Source organism: Pinus tabuliformis, chromosome 4_2, assembly GCF_031772625.1.
Source record: "Pinus tabuliformis cultivar Carrire ecotype Pingquan chromosome 4_2, CPIR1, whole genome shotgun sequence".
NCBI classification, from domain to species: Eukaryota; Viridiplantae; Streptophyta; class Pinopsida; order Pinales; family Pinaceae; genus Pinus; species Pinus tabuliformis.
Genome location: NC_142304.1, coordinates 1155709799 through 1155733096, shown reverse-complemented (window position 1 = coordinate 1155733096; position 23298 = coordinate 1155709799). Strand labels below are relative to the sequence as shown.

The 23298-nt window shown below is 38.9% G+C and overlaps 1 protein-coding gene across 1 annotated transcript in view; it reads left to right on the top strand.

Moving 5' to 3' along the window:
- The first annotated feature begins 1308 nt into the window (after nt 1–1308).
- The window catches only part of LOC149173771 (MLO-like protein 1), a 428691-nt gene continuing 406701 nt past the window's right edge, over nt 1309–23298 (top strand). Inside the window, exons 1-3 of the mRNA XM_089426822.1 lie at nt 1309–1591; nt 18710–18767; nt 20319–20554. Coding sequence (XP_089282948.1) covers nt 1469–1591; nt 18710–18767; nt 20319–20554 — 417 coding nt within the window. The 5' untranslated portion in view covers nt 1309–1468. The remainder of the gene's footprint in view (nt 1592–18709; nt 18768–20318; nt 20555–23298) is intronic.

Below are 23298 nucleotides of genomic sequence, written 5' to 3'. Positions count from 1 at the left end.
TTAGTTATCCTCTATGGTTGCAAGATATGGGGGAGCAACATGTCAAGCCACAAATGGCAACAAATAGAAAGAATCCAAAAGCATCTAGTCACAAGTAGCCTCAAAGTCAAATCAACAGTCCCATATGATATCCCTTTAGTCGAGGTTGGTATGTTTCCAATTGAGGCTTCAATGATCATTCATTTGCTAAGTTAGCTAAAGAAGGTTGAAAACATGGATAAGCACCGACGGCCCAAATTGGTTGTGGAGGAAGAGCTAATTCATCGGAAAAATACATGGATGAAGCAAAATAAAAAGTCGTTGGGCAAATGGGACATCAATCTGTATGACTGTTCTCACATTAAGGAGGAGATAAAAAAGTGGGTATTAGAAAAATTCAGCACTGCCATGGGGACAAAACAGGTAGGCAAAAAAAACATATTATGTCAAATAATTTAACCTTATGTGGAAGCATGGTGAGAAAGAGTATTTGAGTTCCTCAATCAAGGGAAAAGCTAAAATTTTAATTGCACAACTGAGTACTAGCTCCCATCATCTAAGATGTGAAACTGGTAGATGGGTGATCCCTAAAGAGGACTGGGAAGAACAAACTTGCATTTTTGTAGGAAAGAGGTGGTAGAAACATAATGAAATTTTATCAAACAATGTGCAACGTATGAAGTTATTCATCATCAATTTGATAACAGTCTAAAGGTGAACAATGTCAATGAACTTTTTGAGGAAGCAAGACTTCACAAAATAGCAAATTTCTTTAGATATAATAGCAGAATCAACATGGAAAAAAATTGAATATGATTTAAGTTGATAACCAATGATCCGTTAGACTGTGAAATTTCATGAACATCATTAAAATCCATATAATTCAATTCAATGAAAATGGATATTTGAATTAATTTCCCTGAAATAAAACAAAACAATTCAATTCAATGAAAATAGATATAAGACAAAACTAGTGTATTAACTCCATTAAACTATGAAAATAGATATAAGACAAAACTATTATATTAACTCCATTAAACTAAGAGATTTCGTGGACATCATTAAAATCCATTCAATTCAATGAAAATAGATATTTAAATTAATTTCCCTGAAATAAAACAAAACTAACAAAACTACCGTATTAGGTCCCTTGGAGATTTCAAGCACATCATTAAAATCCATTTAATTCAATTCAATGAAAATAGATATTTGAATTAATTTCCCTGAAATAAAACTATTGTATTAGAAAAGGCGCCAGTTTTTTCGAGAGGGCAATAATAGCAATATAGATTTGATGTATTACAGAAGCTGTGCCAATCGTGTAATTGAAGTTATTGAGAGATTCGGCAACTTTCAACAATCGCAAGAAAACAATGGTTCTAAATTTTTTTCGCGCATTAGTTGTTCTATGTTATCTACTGTGGCAGATGGTTTGTTGGGGATCAATTCCTGTGCTGAGAAGGGCTTGTTGTTTTCCCGATAGAGATCAATGGCAGAAGAAGCGGGCGAAGATTCCCTCATTTATGCACCCACATGGACAGTTGCAGTTGTTTTTACAGTCTTCGTTGTTATATCGATGTTCCTGGAGCAAGGGATTCATAAGCTTGGAAAGGTAAGTTTGAGGCATTGTACAAAACAGCTTTCTTTTTTGTGTTGCATATTTGTCTCAGATCAATCACTCACACATACCCACATAGAGACTATGAAAGAATTGACATCATACTATCCTTTGTCCTATTCATCGCATTACTCCTTTGAATTGGGGATTGACTGTGTGGATATAATCACCAAATCGAAGAATTGCACTGAGAACAACAATGAACGAATATCGACTAGGAGTAGGAAACGATTGCACGGTTATATTAATCTGGTTCAAGCACAATGTCGGCAATCAGTTAATGGGATTATAGTGGAGCATCTCAGGAGTTAAGCAAGTGATCCCAACAGCTCTCTGGTATTAGACATTATTATCTGTATATCAGGCCATGTGGGGGCAACCTAGCAGGCTTTTGCCATTTAGATTAGCATTTCTTTTAATTGTAACGGTTTATATAATAGCAAAATCTGTGCAAATGCACAGCAGGATTACATCTTAAAATACTGAACTTCAAATTTACTCTGATTTCCTAGAACTAGTCTCAAACTTTCTGGTCTGCGAGATCATAGTGCTGTTACATATACCCAACCATATCTGAAGGTATATATTTTATAAAATATGCCTAGGATTAGACAGTACTTTAATTACTAGATCAGTCGACTAGAATCCACCATAATGTCCATTGAGGCCACTCGGTTCAGGTTGGGTACAACGGTCCCGGTAGAAAGTGCCGAGTTTGCCAGCGATGCTGGAGCAATCACTGCGTGCTGACCATTGTAGAGGGTGCCAATGAGACTTTGCTGGTATAGGCAAAGATCGTTAATCTCCTCACTCAATTGGTGAATTAGCTGCAGCTGCTTCGCCATAATGTCCAATATGGAGTTGAATTGGGCCGTTAACCTGTCGACCCTCAACTTACGGGTGGCAATTTCCAATTGTGTTTCTGACTCCACGGAGCGAGACTCCTGGTCATCCCCACAACGCCGAAATCCCTTGCTATACATTGCAGTTATCACTGGACATGTACCCCTCGTGACGTTCTGGGGGAGAGGAGAGTTTCCTGCTATCTTCGATCTATATTCAAACTCTACCACCCCAGATGAGGAATATGCACCAAAATAATGCTGAAAAGTTGTGGAGCACAGGAAATATATTGCTATAAAATCCTTGAAACAGATACACATCCCAACTGATCCATTGAATGAAATATTATCTGAAAATCGAAGATGGCAGACAAGCGTGAATACATAGTGAGTACGATGAACCCACAACATATTTGCTGCCTTGCATGATGAATCGAGGGTCATTGCCATTTACGACTGTCCTTCATCCACCGCCAACTTCCCAGATTCCCAGGGGGATTTAACTCTACAGTATGATCAACAATAGTGGTGGTTTTAATGCTTGGCCGAGCTTGCATGTCTGCACAACTCTCCACAATCCACACCGTTTTGTCCTGACTTCTCACCTCCATCATATTCCAATTAACCTTGCTCACAACGAAGCATATGTTGCATTGATTCATATAATCCCCATACGTCCAACGATCCGCACCATGTGCTCCACGAGGGGTTGGATTTTGCATGGGGCGTAATCCGATGGGGGCCTTTTAACCATTAAGATTCAAACACATGTTAGGGGATTAGAGCATTCAACAAGGTTCCTCTGGCCATGCTGATCCGATGGGGGGCCTTTTAACCATTAAGATTCAAACACATGTGAGTGGATTAGAGCATTCAACAAGGTTCCTCTGGCCACGCTGACGGCTGAGTTTGCTATAACATATGCCTTATGATTCAGTTCTCTTGACACGTGATACGCATGGGATTCATGGATAGTAAAGAAAATTTAACTTAATAGTTTTAAATGAAGGTGCTTGATTGTGTTATGGGAGTCTCCAATAATAATTAGCTTTTGGGTATTAAATTATTTAGCCAATTGTGTTGGAAAGGAAAGCACAAAATATACACACAAAACATGAGCTGCTGCTCAATTACTCTACCAAACACAAATTTGATTTCTTTTACATCCATTGAGTTGCGGCTCATCTTTCTTCTTCTTTCTTTACATTACAATGACCCAACCACAGGTATATAAACATCAAACTTACTAAATATGAAATCATGCAAACTTTAACTAGACTTGATTGTTCTCTAGCTAACTACTTCATGCAAACTCATACTTGACAAACTCACACTCGATTTGGATCTTTCTAGATTTGCATTTGGGAGTAATTACTATTTCTAACATACCCCTTATTTACGACTGTATGAATCAACCTAACTTAAACATCCCTGCTGGTCTAAGTTTCAATTAGGCTTACAAGGAATCAAAAACTTTTTACAATATTGAATTTCCTTTTTCATTTCTTCCGAATTCTATATCCTCGAAACTGCTTCATTCTTAGCTGTGCTTTCTTGTTGTAAGTTCCATATTTCTTCACTTGCTGTTGCTGCAATGTTTCTTCAACTTATCTTGTATTTGTATTTGAATAGAGCATGTCTTCTACAACTTCCTCTTTAAAGATTTGTTCATTCATGGATTGCTGCCACAACTCTTCATTTTCAAACTGTAAATTTCATTTTGCTTCTTGCGCTTTATATTCCTGATCTTCTTTCTGCCATATTTCTTGATAGCAAAATTTGATCTCTTCTTGACTCAATTGTTGAAAGGTTATTTCAATGCTTTTTTCTTCGTCTTCAAAAACTTCCATGTCCTTTCTTGCATCTTTTTTCATCTTTTCTTTCAGCTATAATTGTAACTAGTTTGTTGTCCTGTTCACGTACACTCAAAATCATTGTTAAAATCATCTTCATTATGCTCTGTAGTGAGAGCTTTCTCCTCTTCCCCTGTCATTGTATCGTAATCTTCATTTTCCACTTCTTTACTGACCCCTGTTGCTGCAAATAGGTTGTTTTCCATTTGGCTTCTAGACACAAGTGAGCTTCTCTCACCAAATAACAACATATAAATGAGATCTTTTTGTTGCATCATGTGCAACCACTCATCACTAATTAATTGTTCTTCATCAAAGTTAACATCAACAATTTCAATTGTTGGATCCACCAAACCACTTGTTGCTCCATTGGTAGTTTTATATATGCCAAACTCAGTTGCTACTAGTTCATGCACTGCTTCATGATGTTAAAATTGGAAACCAGGACCAAATTTCACCTCGGGATAGCTTATTTGATGGAGATGATGATTGCATTAAATTTCTCTTTTCGAGAGGACCAAAATTGATATAAAGATTATCTAATTTGGACAAGCAAAAGTGTGTTTTTGAATTTATGCCCACACATGTGCAAATTGTTTAGGTCGGCCACATCATCATGTAGGCTCATGAAACCCAATGGATGTGTCACTTCACCCTCGTCGACTTGTATAAATACAAGTGACCTCTCACCTCATTTTGCATCATCATCACTGACACATTATTCTCTCTCCTCTCATTGGTTCGTACAACTATTGGGCATTCTCTCTCTCACGTGTGGCACAAGGAGGTTGAATTTTTGGATAGAATTACAGGGCCGAAAATTTCAGGAGTTGACCAAGTTTGACTAGCGTTGACCAGGGACACTTTGACTAGTTTTGACTACGATTTTTGGAGGATTATTTTTGTTTATCTAGGCCGCATTGTTGGGCACAAAAATTGAGAAAATCTGGGCACTTTGACCTGTTGACCACTGGAGTGGCACCTGATGATTATATGAAGACTCCATGCCCAAGGATGATCCAGAGGACACTTGTACCATCAGATATCGTCAATCAACAGAGTTTTTTAACTCTACTTCCATCTTCTCATCATCTTTTTTGTACCCAGATTCCACACCCTATGGGGAATTGTAATAAGTGATACTAGTAATGACGAGTTTTGAGTTTGTAACAGCCCTAGGATATTGGGACTCGATCAGCAAACGAGTACACCTTGAAGTTTTTTTTTTTTTTTTTTTTTTTTTGTTTATCTGGTTAATTATCCCTTATTTTTCAGAGACGGATAATTTTCTAGGTTTTTTTACTCATGTTTTACCCCAAAGCTGGGGTGACGGTTTGAAGGTTGAGCCCCTGACACATCTTAGTGTCTAGAGTCGATGTATATTACCATACTAGATCACAAAAAATTTCGTGGAATTTGGTTAGGTCTAGGTAGTCATTTTTTAATTTTTTAGATTTCCCGCAGGTCAAAAATTGCAAATAAAATTGTATTTAAATTGTCATAAATGTAGTCTAGAGAAGTTGTATGGGGTATGAGTAATCAAAATTACACCTCTCACCCTCAGCTTTCTACTATTATACACTTTGAGGGGTTAATAATGTGTTTTGGATCTTCAAAACCCACTTTTCTTAAGTTTAGTGGGAAATCTAGCAATTAATTAAGTCATAAATTAAATAAATGGAGAAAAATAAATATCCACACATGCTAAATGTTGTGGAAATGAGGTGGAAAATTATGGGGGAGTTAAAGTGAAGTCCCATGCACATTTGGGAGGATTTGGGAGAATATTTGGTGGAGAGTTTTGTGGGAAATTGTCCCCACATGGGTTACCACCCATATACACTTGTCATTCCACCATAAAATTCGAATTTGGCACATATTGGAAGAAGAAAATGATGTCCACTTGCCAGAATTCGATTTTTACACTTGGCATTGGAGTTCCATTCAACAAATTTGAATTTCTTTTCGGGATTGTCACTTCATGCCACTTGTTTAATCACTTCTACATTGAGATTGGCTCCAATGCCATTTGTCATTGTCATTTTTCATTGGGATTTGCTCCCAACTCTCTATATAATAGAGCTATGGGCTCTCACGTTGCAGAATATTGTTACTAGCTATTATGCTTCCGGAAGTGCTGCTGCCTTGTACACTTTTAGAAATATCAATAAAGACTTTGGGGTTTCATTCATGAGGTGTTCCTCCTTTTTGAGTGTGATGAATTGTTGAGCATTGGTATAATTCTTTTTACTCATGCTTTGATCTAATTTGCTTCCATATGGTCTTGTAAATTTTTTAATGTAGAGCTATTTTGCATTGACATTTGATTTAGAAGTATGCTCTAGGTATACAATGCTCTAGTTGGTTTTAAATAAATCTCTAGAGTTTCTTATCATTGTTTATTGCTAAATCTATATGGAACTAGTTCTTGATTGAAGTTTTGTAGAGGGAACATCTTGTTGGGATTACAGAATCAAGCGTGAGGGGAAGTCTTTGGAGAGACCAACCCACTCTTGATACATTCTTAAAGGAGCTTTCATTTTTTCTTTGAACTTTCATAGTCTTATCTTACAAAGTGGTTTTGTAGGGATTTCGGCACATAGCTTGTATACAAGCTGAGAACTTCTAAATTTAAATCCTTTTAAAAAAAATTGTACTTCATTTCTTTCATTTGCTATCTAAGAGCTTGAAGATGGCTAAGAAAAGACGAGTGTTTACTCTCACTCTTTAGCTTAACCTTTTGTAAATTATAATTGTACATATACATTTTATTTTGCTGATTTTTCCATTAATACTTAACTTATTTTGCAGCCATTGTTTGGATTGTTTGCTAACTCTCGCGTGGCAGATTTTGAAGAGCAATTTCCCGCAACATCTAACAAGTGTTTTTAGAACCTTTGGCAAGTGTTGGGGGTTCGATTTCCAAGGATGTTGTGAGCCCTTTTGAGGCTTATTTTGGCCAAGTCGAGTTCACTAGAGGGCTGCCCATTTTCCTCTCTAAGCCGTGGGCATTTGGAAGAAACTCACACCTTGTTTCCCTTGCATAAGTTTTGTGAGGACTCTCCTTGAAGTATAGTTGAGAACTTTGAAGGGCCCTTTCCTCATTTTAATATTAATAAAAGACCTAACTTGTTTGTGGGAGCTTGGGATTTCTCCCATGGTATCCTATCTCTCCATTTAGAAGGAGGCTTCTCTTGGATGGATTGACATTTGCATGGTTTAAGCTTGTATACTTCATTCACTTACATGCATGCTTTAATTGGGAATTAACACAACCTCACTATCACATTTCATTAAGTTAAAGTTTGTTACAATTTCATTTGAGCTTTGCATTTTCTTTCTCATTGTTGCTTGGAGCTACAAGCTTACCCTTTACTTTGGGCAATTCATCTTTTACATGTAAGCATTTTATACTCTTAACAAAATTTGATTCGTTTCCATTTACCTTGGTAAATTGTTTCAAGAGCACTTGAATACATGCTTCAATTTTATGCTACATTGTTATCTTGAATATTGGAGCAATTTATTGTCATTGTCTATTTGAAACAAATTTTACTTTCAAGCAAATTACTTGTATCATTTTAATTCATTGATGAAACACATGCACCACTTGTAAGCTAATTTTATTCCTCCAATTGAAGTTATAATTATAACTTATGTTGAACACTATTTCATTTTCAAACATTGCAAACCAATCTCTTTGAAGCATTTGCATGTATCATTATTTTAATTTGGGGAATTAACACAATTTGCATTTCATCTAGGCACTTTAGTGTAGCAAGGTCCCAAGCCTCATTAAAATTTTACCTCCAACATAAATTGGTTGAAGTAGACATCTTAGGGATCCTCTACTCCTCTATTGATTCCTCACTGTGAGATCCATATCATTGAGCAAGGGTGAGGTTGGGGATTGAAGAGTTAAATTGTAATCTTGTTGTAGAGCTAAATAATAAAATTAACCAAGAGCACTTTCCATTACATTTACTTTACTTGTCTCTTGATAGTTTGAGTTTTCATATGCAAAGTTTATTCCAAAAGCAAGTATTGTAATCATTTCAAACAAGTGTTTTCTTTTCATGTTTCAGGTCTAATTGCATATTGATGTCTTGGTTTGGCACTTCCTTTCTTTTACATTTGCAAGTTAATTACTAATTTTTTGGTTTTGGCAAGATATGTTTCACATGTTTTGATTTATAAAGTTGATTATCTCAAAAACATTTTCTATCTTACATATCTTGTGCTAACAATTCTTATTTACATTTTAGGGTTACTTTGTTTCTCTTTTGAGAGCATTGCATTTTACTTTGAGTAAATATATTTTTAAATTGTTGAGCAAATTCCTTATAATCCATTTTCACTATAACACTCTCCTACAAACTCACATCTTTTAACATAACTTTTCATTAGGGACCACCCCCCCAGCTAACCTAGGAGATAGCTCAAACGGAGAGAGTCGAGATTAGTGTGACAACCCCTTCTCTGAGTTCCCTGCCACCAACCACACCTACCTTGTGGGGTTGAAGGCTTTTCTCACTGACTTGTAGGTAGGTGTAGGCGGCAGGGTCAACATGACCAATGTTGACTTCAGGGTTGACTACAATTTTGACTGTAGAAAATTACAATAGATTTTCTCTCTCCTTTGAGCAGATTTGACTGGACTTTGAAGCACTGTTTTGGGCTGACTTTGACTAGCAAGGAAGGCCGAATTTGATTGGGTTTGACCGAGCTCCAAGTGGACTGTTTGATTGTTGCATTGACCATCATTGGCTTCCTGGTTAGGGATGATTTGACTGTTGTTCACTGAGAAAAAGTATTGCAGATTTTACAGGGTTGTTTTGTCTTTGATTTGATAAGTCAATTTTGACTTTTGTACTCTCTCTCTTTGCTGAACATTTGATATAATAATAAGAAGAATTGATCGAAGAGTTTTCTCCACATTGGGGTTTTTCCTTGGCATCTGCAAAATTTGGTGACCTCTTGTCTTGGCTTGTCTTCTGCATTTTTATTTTATGTTCTATTTACAGTTACTGTCAATGTGATTGCTATTGGAAACTAATTTGGAAATTGTCATTGGGTTGCTTAAAAGTACATTGAAGTAATTTTGCTAAGCATAGAACATACCATTGTTATCCAAGTTTAACACGGTATCAGAGGCCAGGTGAAGACAAAGCCCAAGCAAGATAGAGAAAAGCAATCACTAAGAAAGGTTTATTGGACAAGTTTCAATGGCTTCTTCATCTTACTTCAAGACTGGGGACAAGCTCAATGACAAATCTAACTATCATGCATAGAAGATGACTTTGGACCTGGCTTTGGAAGTGTTGGAATTTATAAGTCTAATTCATTAGAAACCCTTCATGTACTTTCTGATTTATTCCTACCTACTTGTTTTGTTAATTAACAAGTTATTTACCATGTAAATACTGGAAATAAATACAAGTACATGCTCAATACATTACAGATCATCAACTGAAGGAAACAAAACAAGCACACAAGTGACACTGTTGTTTTTGGACCAATGTCCTTGGAAAAACCCAATGTGGGAAAATGGGTGCAGCTATTTGAGGGTTTTATTATTATGCAGTTTCTGAATACAATCTGGGTGCCAAAACTGCCTCACCCAACAGAGAATAATCTTGGCAGTAGTACCTCTCCTTCGGAGATAGATGCTTCGAATGAATCCCCGGATAAACACTTTGGCAGCTCCTCAGCTCCAATTTGCCCCACGAAAAACCCCAATGTCAGCCTTGAGGGACTGCGTCAGCCTCTTCTGCCCTCCGCGTCAGCTTTCTCGGCAGTTCCGACAGTTCCCAGTAGTTTCAGATATTCCTGGCAGTTCCGACTTCTGCCCTCTGCGTCAGCTTTCTGGCAGTTCTCGGCAGTTCCGGTTGTTCCCGACAGTTCTGGTTGTTCCTGACAGTTTCGGTTGTTCCTGACAATTTCGGCTTCTGCCCTTTGCATTAGCTTTCCCAATTGTTCTGGCAGTTCTCCGCAGTTTCGGCTGTTCCCAGCAATTTCGTCTTCTGCCTTCTGCGTCAGCTTTCCTGGCTGTTCCGGCTGTTCCCGGCAGTTCCAGCTGTTCCCGACAGTTTTGGCTTCTGCCCTCTATGTCAGCTTTCTCGGCTGTTGCGCTAATCCTCTCGACATTATCTCTGCCTCTCTGCTTCTGTATTCACTGCCCCTCAGCTGCAACTCTGATCACTCTCTCGACTTCCTCAGCAAACCCTGCCCCAGAAAGTCGAAATCTTGATCAACTCGGTGTGTTCTCCAAGTTACCCTTAAGCCTCCTCTTATACTTTTCTCGTTGACAGATCAACAATCGAGATTAAGTCCCTAACTAAGTAAACAGATTCGTCCTATAGGCCCCACGAATCCGAATTCCGACACGATTCTCTCGAAATTCGTGTCCAAAAAACATGACACGTCGTGTCCTTTTTTGCCACGTCGAATCCGACTGCGTGTCACGATTTTGGGAATTGTGTCCTATTTTCCAGGACTCGCTAGGCGGAAAAAGTGACCTGCGCGGGTATGAAAAGGGCGTATTTGCTCATTACAACCACACATATTTTCATTTGGCAAGTGTTTTGTGAGCTGTTGGCAAGTGGAGAAGGGTTTGCAGCAAGGAGTTAAGGGAGTAGAGCATTCAACAAGGAGATTCAAGCACCAGGTAAGTGCATTTCACCTCCATTTTTTTGCATTTCTTACAACAGTTTGTATATGATTTTTTGTTTACAAATTTGTGCATGCTTTGTACATTTCTTTTACAGTATTCATTGCTCAATCAAAGGCAGCAGTTAGGGGGCAAAGGAAGGGTAAGAATGTCATGGGTGGAGATGCCCCTCCTCCCCCAATATCATCAGAGGCTGCTGCAAGTAATGTTGAGGGAAGAGGAGGACCTAAAGACAGTGATAAATATCCATTGTGGAAATATGTCACAAGAGAGGATGGGCCAAACACCAAGGGAAAGGGAGGAGACAATGTGCAATGGAAATGCAACTTTTGTCACATTTCTTTCAAAAGCACATATTACCGTGTGAAATCACATTTGTTGGCTTTACCGGGTTGTGGGATTGGAGCTTGTAAAGCTGTTTCTTTACAAAAGAGAAAAGAATTGGAAAATGAGGCCAATGTTGGTATGGAACACGTGGCTTCAAAATCAAGAAAACCCAAGAATGAAGACCCCCTTCCATTTTTGAGGAAAGCCACCACCAAATTTCCATTTGAGAGTTCTACTTCTACTGGGGGACAAGCATAAAAAAGAAGAGCACTTGGTCCAATGGACAATATTTTCCAAAAAGAGAGACGGGAAGAGCTTGATCTCACCATTGCCTTCTTCTTCTATCAAAACTTCATATCATTTAATGTTGCATGTTCACCTCTATTTATTGAGATGTGCCGAGCTCTAACTCAAGGGGCTCCAGCAGGGTATGTGTCTCCAAGGTCAGAGAAGCTGAGAACCACATTGTTGACGAAGGCAAAAAGAGAGGTGCAAAAAATGCTTGAGCCTATTGTAGCATCATGGCCAACATCTGGGGTTAGCATTGTTTATGATGGATGGATAGATCCAACATGACACCCAATCATCAACTTCATGGTGTCTTTCTTGAGTGGTCTAATTTTCATGAAAGCAGTGGATACACTTGGCGAATACAAGGATGCACAATTTATTGGTGAGTTATTTATTAAAGTTATTGAAGATGTAGGTGTTGATTCTTGTGTGCAAATCATTATAGATAATGCACCTGTTTGCAAGGCTGCTGGCATGATTGTGGAAGCTAAATATCCACAAGTGTTTTGGACACCTTGCATTGTCCATTCGTTGAACTTAGCACTGAAATCCATTGCTTCTGATGTGCTTTGGATTGGAAGCATTATTGAGGATGCAAGACATATCCGTAACTTTGTGCAAAATCATACAAATGCCCTCACTATCTACAAGGAGTACAACAATCTATCATTGTTGAAGATTGCGGATACACAGTTTGCATCTTCATTCATGATGTTGAAGAGGTTGAGGGAGGTCAAGACCGCTCTTGGGTCCATGGTTATTTCTGAGTTTTGGTCTTTTTGGAGAAAGACAGATCAGGTAGCCTCTAAAAGAGTGAAGGACACAGTGCTAGATGATGCTTGGTGGGAGAGGGTAGATCTAATTATTCGGATCATGGACCCTATCATTTCTTTGCTTTGATTTGCAGATACAGACAAACCCATCCTAGGAGAGGTTTATGAGGGATGGGATTCCATGATTGAGTCTGTGAGAAGCATTATTCTACAGAGTGAGTGCCCTGAGTATGAGACATCACCAGAGGCCTTCTGTGATACCATACATGATATTCTTGTCAGCAGATGGGACAAGAATTGTACACCTTTACATTGTTTGGCTCACTCATTGAACCCCAAATACTATAGCCATGAGTGGCTGAATGGTGGACCTTCTCGCAGATTCCCTCTTCACATGGATGGTAAAATCTCACAAGGGAGGAAAGAGGCATTCAGGCGGATTTATCAGGATAGTGCATTGCTTGCTGAGGTGGAGGATGCCTTTGCAGAGTTTTCCATTGGCAGTGGTCGATTTGGAGGTTATGATGTGATTAAAGACAGGGGGGCTAAGAAGCCCTATTCTTGGTGGGCAAATCATGGGGCAACAAGCCCTCCTCTTCAGCAGTTAGCCATGAGGCTCCTCTCTCAGGTGACTTCATCCTCTTGTTGCGAGAGAAATTAGAGCACATATGGGAATTTGTATAGTGTGAAGAAGAGCAGGCTTGAGCAGTCTAGGGCAGAGACAATGGTGTATGTGCACACCAACCTTAGTCTTATTTACAGGCAGAGGGAAGAGTGGTTGAGGGGAAAGACAAAGATGTGGGATGTCTTTCCTGATGATATGGGTCTAGACACTAGTGTTGAGTTGGCATTGGCCAACATGGATCTCAATGATCCAGTGCTAGAGCCTGTTAGATTTGATGACTTAGAGGGGTCAACCTCCACACCAGCAGATGCAGAGGTGACTATGGATACAGGGGAGGAGGAGGATGCAGAGGAGAGCAGTGGGGACCATGATGATGAGGACAGTGATGCTGATTGATGTCTTGAGGCTTGTATACCTGTAATTGTTTTATATTTTCTATTTCTATTTGCCATTGGCATTGCACCAGCACTACCTATGTAACACATTTTGATTTGATGACTTAATGAGAAAACTACAATTGTCAGTGTGTTTATTTTACTATCTTGTAGTTGTAAGTTGTCTTTCAGTTATAACTTATGAATTATGAATCATGATTTAATAGATTTATCATTTATGTGACTAGTACCACTGACATGTATTTGAATTTTGTATGTACTATGCATGCTAATAGCTATAGATGAAGATCTATGTTTGAAATCAATAAATTTGTATCATTAATTAAAATTTGTGTAAGAAATATCTAATTTTTAATATATATATATATATATTTTTAAATGTATATATATATATATATATATTAATAAAATAATATATAACGAATCCTACATGTCCTGTTCCGAGGGGTCAATGTGTCCGAATTTGACACCATGAATCCCGAATCCTACGAATCCTGAATCCCTGTGTCAGGTGACTTAGTTTTTAACCATTAAAAAAAAATAATTTTTTTTTGAAATATTTTGTCAGACTTAGTCTTGGCTCAAGGATTGGTCATATTTCCAAATTTTGTTGTATTTCGATAAGGCTAATATATTTTTGATGTGGGATTAATATTTATCATTTTTATATGGTTAAACATGCTTAAATGTTCATTAGAAGATTAGCTATATGAAAGTGATAACTGGTTAGCATTTAAAATTGCATGGTTATTTAAAGCATTTAAACTTTTGAATTTTAATTGTTGGAATATTGTTAAGGCATTGTGCATTTGTCGATTATCTCGCATTTGGTAAAATTAATCTTTGCTTGGGTTATTTGATGATAAATGATTGTTTTACAAGGTTCATATTTCTGCAACATTTAATAAATAATCATTTAATCATTAACTCCATAAGGCACTGTTACATTAATTTTTAAAATCAATCAGGTGCTAAATTGCCTTGTTGTGTCTCCCAACCCAACTGGTCCACAATTGGTCTTCCTTTATCCCAAAGGGTCTACCCCCCTTAGCCTCCGGAGACGGCTTAAATGGAGAGATCGGGGATCAGGGTGACAGCCCCCGGTCTAAGCGTTGTCGCGCTGCCCAGACAATCTGTGCGTCAACACATGGAAGTACATTTTAATGCTATTCTTTCTTTCTAGTTTTGTCACATACATTGTCGCTGGGATTTCACTATACTAGGGCTTATTTGTTGCATCTTTTATGCGAAGTTGTGGAAATTTTGTTTCTGGATAGTGAATGCTTCATGTATGGGCCATGTATAATGAATGAATGTTCCTAGGGATGTTTCATTACTGAAATTCATCTTGACAAGTCATTTATTTTGCAAAACGAAGTATAAAGTTTTGAAGTTGCTTTTGCTACTGCCCTAGTGCCAAGTGAAGTTGTCTTTGAGGCCTCCTTGACCTAGAAAGTTCAAAGATCCATAGTCATAATTCTACTTGACTCCAATCTCCCCAAAGGATTAGTCATTGGTCCACCCAAAGGTGATCACCTTAAACCTTTCTTTCTTCTCCCCTTTCCTCTTCTCTAGTCCTCTAGGTCACCTAGGGAAACAATTATCTCACGATCTAGCCATCCAAAAACTTCGATATTTGGTCCACAACTGCGCTGGTGTGTCCTCAAGAAGCCCTCCAAATTTTATGAGATTCTGACGGTGGGATCTATAGATATCACAATCCCTAGCTCGAAGACCAATTCTTTCCCTTGGTTTCCCTTAGGCTAGAAACCTCACTGGGATCCTTGCATTTCCTTTCATTGAAAACTCATTCCTTGATCCCTTTCCCCTCCCTAATTAGGTAAAGCATATCATTGGTTGCTAATCCTATCCCCTTGATTGGACCTCGGGTCCACTTGGTTCCGTGTGGTCCCATGCACTATCAAGATTAATTCTTCAAAGATCACCTGGAACCCAAGTTTCCACAAGAATTCTAGGGCTTAGGTATCTCCTTTATAAGACATACTCAAAACCTAACCCTAGAAATTTTCCCCAAACACTTCCATCTTGTCTTCCAAGACAAACAAGCCACATATTTGAGCCTCTCTTGTGAATAGGCTTCCAGGATCACCCTTCGCCCTATCATTGGTCCATCCATTTTGTGATCCTTATCATAATGGGTTTCCTCCCATCGGTGAACGTCCATAAAGAGTAGGGAGCCTTAGCTGAGGTGATAGTGGGCTATCGCTCCATTGTTGCCCTTAGCCTAGTAGTAACGCGCTAAAGTTGTCGATGGCATGAGATAATGCTCTGTCACATGATGGAAACCCACGGCTCTCAACGCTTCCATTACAAGTGTCACTATGATTCTCTAGTGGGCTTCGGCCCCAGTTAAGTTCCTCATCCCATAATGAAACCACCTGTGAATCCTCTATAAGATTCAATGCGTCTCCTCACCTTCAGAGACAATAATTCATTAGTGCAATTGAGTGAATAAACTCGTTAATCAAGGGTAGAAATTGAGACTTCATAGTGGGTTTCCCTTCCAAATTTGGGGCTTTGAGCATGTAATGGTGTTACCTTCCTAGGTAAAAGTAGTTAATAAACAACCCTATTTGGCATTCGCATCCCCTAAAGGGAAGGACATGTCCAAGGTACATCCTTCAAGTTGCAGGTGTCATGTGCATAATGTTGAGGTGGATTGGGACATAGGGGTCTCAAGGCCAAATGCCATGGGCTCAAGGGTGGTAATAATGAGGGGTGTCCACATATTTGGGTGTATGAATGTAGGAGGGAGCAATCATGGTACATGAGTTACCTCGACCTTTGTTTTTCCACCCTTATTCATTTGCCTTTTGCCTTTTATTGATTTTTCTTTTATTTTACTGCTTGGGGCTCCAGGGGATGAGAGCATGTTGTGTATGATATAGCAATGATTACCCCGTTAAGGTGGGATAGTTCATTGCCCACTAGTGGTTGGGACATCCGTGGGTTCCTTAATGATGCAGGGGGCACTCATAAGGGCCCTATGAACTAAGGTGATGACCATAATGATTAGGGGTAGAGCTCATTTTTGGCTTTTGCCCATGCACTAAATTTTATTGTCCTAGCCATATTTTGCATTTTTTGGTATTATTTCCTTTTGTATGTGGCTTTTATATGATTTTATCTTTTTTTTCTAGCTGCATCAACCTCCGGGGCATCGTTCTAGGCTCGACCCAGACATGTGGACAAGGGGAGGGGGAGTACTAGAGCCTTGTGAACCTGTGGTCATGTGGACCCAGAGGTAAGATGATGAAATAAGGCATGTAATGTGTGGAGGGGAGTGAAAAATGTGGAAAGGGAAAACGGGATTGCATTTCCAAGTTTGGGGTTTCCCAAGTAGTGCCCATCCTATAGTTGTAAGCTAGTAGGGGAGATTCCACAGGACTATGGGTTGAGGATTAACCCCCCTTGTTAAGGTAAGGGAACAAGATTAAAGTCGAAACCCTTCCTTTTCCAAATCACCCATTAATCAATAACCAAGTGTGCCCAAAAAAAACAAGCATAAGCACCCAATTACATAATGAAAAACCATACCTTTAGGATTGGATGGCCCATCTTCAAACATATGATCTGGATAGATGGGCAACGAGACATGTGACTGGCTCAGAGTGCAGAGACATATGGCACAATATTGGCTACACTTGTGGTTGTCAGGGGCTGCTGGTTGCTGAGTGAAGACAAATTTAAGAGAAAAATTTCTCCTATGTGGTCACCCATTGGTGGTGGCTAACATAACCCACCTTCTTTCAAGAGGAATGCCATATGGTGAGAAGTGTAGTGACTAGTGTAGATGGTGGAGCTAACATGTCATCATTATGGGGCTAATGTGTAAGGCTGCTGACTTTCCAAAATAGGAGAAAAGTTTTTTCCTAGGGGGTTACCCATTTTGGTGGGTAACATTTGGCTCCAATTCTAGGACTCGTGCTCGTCGTAGAGCACATGATAGATATGCTAAAACAACGAGTTCATGAGAACCCCTACAATCCCTGGGCTTACAGACTATTTTACCCACACACTCAAATCAATTTGTTTGGAAGCATGTGCAGTGGGTGTTGGTTATCATCCTTTATATATATGAATAAATCCATACAAAAAAGAAAATCTAACTAATTGCAATTTAATCTATGATGTGACACAACAAAATGATAAATGCAACGCAACCTAGACTAACATTGTAGTAGATGGCATGTTGACTAAGTATAGTCATGCAACCAATGAAACCAACATATAATCAAGTCAATGTTACACCTTTTACCCTTATGCTTAATCAAGAGATAGAACAAAGCAATATCACAATCAGTGACTACCATCTCATAATACTCACCAATTTGATTATAGCAATGAGGGCAGGTGGTGGGGAAATAAAATGACTATGGATCATGGAGAGGAGTCATGGATGAAAAGGGAAATGAGGAATTCAGCTTACACCATTGGGTCCTCTCTTGCAACCTGAATATGGAGTAATCAATAATCAATTTCAGGAATTCTTGTTCAATAACTATCTCCGACATACAACTCTCATTGATATCAGTGAAGACATGCTGTGAGTTGCATGAGGAAGGAGATGACTTGGGGGCAAGGTGGTCAAAACTGGAAGGTCAACTTACGGGTGGCATAATTTTTGCATATGGATTCCGTTTGAGGTCTTTCTTAAGTCCTTGGAAAGGTATCAGGGGGTCTGGTGCAAGCGAAAGTTTTTGGACCCCAAACAACTTTATGAAATGCCTCAAACTGTCTTTGGAAGGTTAAAAACCCCAATTCGCCAAACTGGGACCTGCTGGTAAAAATGTTCCTGTGAGCTGATTCCTCCCATTTTGCCACTCTAAAAGAATCAAGATGGGTGACAAATAATATAATGATCCAATTGGATCAAATGGTGTGGCCAAAATTGAAATGTGTCCATGGACCCCTGCTGAAATGGGGGTAATAATATCCCAATTAGGTATATTAATATGATAAAGTTATATCTTAATTTCATTAAAATGGAACTATTGCTCTTATGAAACAGAGAATTAGTGTTTTACCACCAACTTTGTTGCAGAAATAGATGACTACTACATATTATTTGGATATATTTTATTCATAGACTCATCCAAAGTGAGGATTTTCTTATTATTTGTACATGTACTTTCTTTCATTTGAACGGAAGAATAACATTTTAAAACTTTTTGCATGTTTGAGACCATAGCATGCATTCTGCAAATTGAATTATTAGCATGGAATTTTTTTTAATGAAGCTGAGTTGCTTGCATAGTCAAAAGTTGGGTGAAGATGTCAAGTCAATATTTTGTTTAAATGAATTTATTTTGCAGAACTTGTTGAGGAGGAGCCAAAAACCATTGTATGATGCCCTAGTGAAGATGCAAGAAGGTACGTGACTTTGAATTTTTCTCCCTATTGAAAATATAAAGTTTGTACACTAATCAATTTATTTGATTTAACTATAACATCATTTAAATCAGCTAGCCTATACTGATGGGTAGTATACTCGATCTTAGAATTAAAATTGACAATAGACGTGAAAGATATACCTCATTAAAAGTGGACATTATTCTGCGTCACTGTATTTTATCTGGCCCTCGCATCTTTTCTCTCAAGAAATAGTCACATTTTGTGGACTGTTTCATTCATTGTCATAGGAATAGTTAAACAAATATCCATAGCCTAATCTGAAGTAGAGGAAAGTTGGAAATCTTTTCAAGGCAGTTCTGAGCTTCATCCATGACACCTTCGATTTGAAGGATACTTTGCTAGTGAGGCATGGGTAATTCCAACTATATGTTGATCGTTCTTCTTCTATCTGTTGAGGACCATCTACAAGCTTTGAACGATAAGAGGAAACTCTTGCAATCGCCAACGATATCTTACTAGATGAGGGCCTTACTTGGGTACAGGTTGAGGAACTCAAAAAGTCATGTGCATAAGTTATAGTTGCTAGAAAGGATCATAAGTGGACAGCTTTCCAGAACTGCAGGGCCTGGATTTGTGACTTCCTCCTCGGGGTTGGTCACACGCTTAGCCCACCAAATAACACCAAACAAGGACTCTGATAGGTTCTAAGGATATCTCAATCGCTTGTTGGAATTGCAATGGCAAACCCATGGGCATCGATCGATATTTGCAAATAATACTATCTCCCGAGTCCCAACGTGATGCACATAAAATACCAAGCTGAAAATGCTATTCATGCCATATTTAGACAACTCTAATAGAGGTTTGAGAAAATAATATTTTAATTCTTGTTGAACTAACTCTCTTTGTTGGTCAACTTCTTAACCTGAACCCGACTTGTAACAATCTATTCGGTCCATGCCAAAGAACTGAATATATAAATTTAAGACAGGATAGGACATTTGTTTCTTTCTATTTCAGGAAGTTCACGAGTATCAAACTCTTCTATACACCCATTTCAGCTTCAAGTTTTGAAAATGTCACTGGATTCACCTGCTTCTTGCTCTAACAGCCCTGTAAATTTGATTGTAATGGTCTTTTGTTTCCATTTTATATTATAGGGAGATTAAAATGTTTAATTTATTAACTTGTAAATAAGTTTAACTTCTGTTGCTAGATTCTCCAATTACTAATAAAATATATGCATCTTATAATTCTGTTTATTACATGGATTTGGTTCACCTGAAATTATCTAGTGGATTTAAAAGTTTTAAGCTTTCAATCCTGCATGGACTGTTTATGGTAGAAGCTAAATATGTTTTGTAAACCTATTGTTTGATTGATAGGTCTCGTGTTTGAATGTTTCATACTAACTACCATTCTAAATGTAAAGATATTGCAGATTCAATCTTCACATTTAAACTGTCTACCGTCATTCTATTAAATTTTGATTCTGTGCTTCTTCTGAAAGCAATAGATAAAATTGTCCAACTCCAATCCTGAAAATGGTACTGTTCTGAATGCGTGCAGAGTTGATGCTTCTGGGATTTGTCTCCATATTGCTTACTGTTTTTCAAGGGGCAATCAATCGCCTTTGCATACCAGAAAGCATTGCACAACGCATGTTACCGTGCAGAAGGCATGAACTCACTGAAGGCCCTGCTTCAGAGGCTGCGATCCATTCTAGAGTGTTAACATCTTTTGTTGGATCCAATAATAGACATCTACTGTCATCGGGGGGTTCCGAAGCAAGCCACTGTAAGGAGGTAAAATATATTCTCAACATTCACAGTCCCTGTCATTTTGAGCGTAAAATATGCACAGAAAATATAAATGACAATATGATATGGAACAAGGAATGTTGCATCTAATAGAACAGAGTAAATAAATAGCATAAGTTACCTCTATGATGTGACATTCCTGTAATTTCCCTTCCTAAATTATATGTGAACAAGATTAATTTCTATACTTTGGGGCCAATTTTGGAGGAGATGGGGCCCATTCGATTTTATTAGGAAACTTAGGAGTTAGAAGTAAATTATTTTGGTTTTATTAGTAGCATGTGGGGGCCACCCACACAAGGAAAATACTCACTCCCTAAGCCAATAGTTCGAATTGCATGAGAGGGAAAATCGATGGCTTAGTGAGGGACCCACGAAGGAGGGGAAATGGAGGGAAAAAAAGGCTCCACGAAATCTATAAAAGGAAGACTACACTCCTCATTTGGGCATCATCTACCATTTTCAGAATTTGTCTTTTGACAAGAGCACGCTTGAGCAGTGAGGCAAGTCTGCAGGTGCTGTTTAGCACATCGGATGTTTTCGAGCGGAAATCCCAGCCTTTGCTTCGATGGACTTTGAATGCCAACCCTAGGAGGGAGTTCTACTTCATCTTAGTTCGTAGTTGCAGCAGAGAGACGAGTTACAACAGATGCAAGTCGAGTTTCAGCAGCAAGAGGAGTAACAATAGCACAACGGAAATTGCGCAGTCATAGCTTGAGGGACGGAGTAACATCTGCACAGGGGGATTGCGTAGCCACAACTTGAGGCACGGAGTAACAACAGCACAGGGGATTACGTAGTCACAGCTTGAGGCATGAAGTAACAACAACACAGGAGGGGAACACACATAGCTGATTTTGGGGGTTTATCCAAGCAGCACTTGCTGGTAAAGTTTGGGATTGGAGTTACAACAGAAGATCAACATTTGGGAGGAGTTTTGGACCGGGAGATTGCTACATTTGGGCAGCTCGACTTACAACCATTGTGGACTGCGCAAAGGGCCATTCTGGGGCTCACGTGGGAGCTAGGGGAGAGAGCCATGGAGCTGGGGTCAGTTGGGAAAAGTGAGGAAATCCATAGGGGATAGCATCTCAGCATTTGGGGGTGATTTGGACTCTGGAGGGCTTTCCCAACCATTTCCAGACAAGCCGAGATTTCTAGTGTAAGGAGGAGGACATGGTCCATGGAAATCGATTTTTAGAGGTTTGAACTAGGCCAAACCCTTTCTGGGTTTTGGTGGGTTTTTGTTGAGGAGCCGAGAGCTGAAGTTGCTGAATTTTCTGAGCATAGGAAGTGGAGTTTCCAGCACATCCTTTCCAGCAGGCTGTGTAGTTTTCTGGGCAGCACAGATCACCTTGGGAGCAGTAGTTAGGCAACACTAGGATCACCATTTGCTCACCTGGGTTTTCTCATGCTTGTCCTTGGAGGCAAGCCCAGGTGCACCATTCCATCACTATTGTATTTGCTCCAGAAAGATTTAATAAAATGGCTCAGCTGTTGGTTATTCCTAGACTTTTTATGGGTGTGCACTGAATGTTTCAATTTTATGGTGTCATTTTTATTGTTTGCTTTGCATAGCACTAATTTTCCTAGTTTGGAACATTACAATTCCATCAATTAGTAAGTATTCCATTTGTGTGCATTCATCACCAAATGAAAATAATTTAAATGTTGGTATTCATTATAGAGTTTTGTCCTTCAACATACAATTTCCAGTTGTTACTGAACTATTTTAAAAAGAATTGGTTTGTTTGGGAAGAAATGTTTGACATGTGAGATTTTTCGGAAACGCTACAACTTTGATCTTTTTCCGATTTAAAAGAATCGCGGCTAGCAAACATGCTCTTATCATTTCAAAGTCAGTTTTTGGCCTCTTTTGTCCTTTTCCACTTGCAGTTTTCATTTTCATGAGGGGGGACTTTGATTCAGAATGTTGATAGAAAGGAAAATTAGCATTTTATCCTACGCCACGTGGGAGTGTTCCCCTTTGTCCCTTGTTCCCAAATTGCAATCTGGGTGGAAGCGACACCAAAGCACCCTTGGAAGCGTGTTTATGGGTTATGTTACCCTACATGTCAGCAGGGGTACGTATGAACACTTTGCATTATTTATCACCACCACTATAAGCCCAAGGTGACAAGTCAAAAACGTTGTAAAAACCACGTGAGGCCTTGTATTAGGTATCCTTGACCTATGTCTTGTTTGTGAATCTTTATCTTGTTATTTTGGTCAGACCATGGGTGGTCCCTTGAAGTTCATTTCAAGTTACTTTCATCCTGTACAAGATTGGAGGGCCTTAGGTGAGATTTCTTGAGGACTCATGGTTTTATGGGAGCTTGCATCTATAGGGGTGATCATCGGCATATGGGCCAGTTCAAACTTCAACCCACGTCAAGGTGCACCTATGTCTTACCACTTGGTCATGGTCAATAGAGTTTGTAGGTGGACTTAGCTTTGGTGCAATATTCCTTAAACAACTCTCATGCATTAGAGTCTCATATTAACAACTTTCATGTCTCCTGAGGCAGTTCAAAGTTCCCAATGCAGAGTGTTCCTAGTGATCAAAAAGTCAACTTGGTATCGGGTTGTGCAGTTTGATGAGAGGAATCCATGCCACGTCGAATTTTTCCAATCAGAGAAGACAATGGCTAGTTATATCTTGGTAAAACTTGGTCAACATGTGAAAAAAATGCTTCCAAGTGAAAAAATAGGGGGAGAATTGGGCAAAT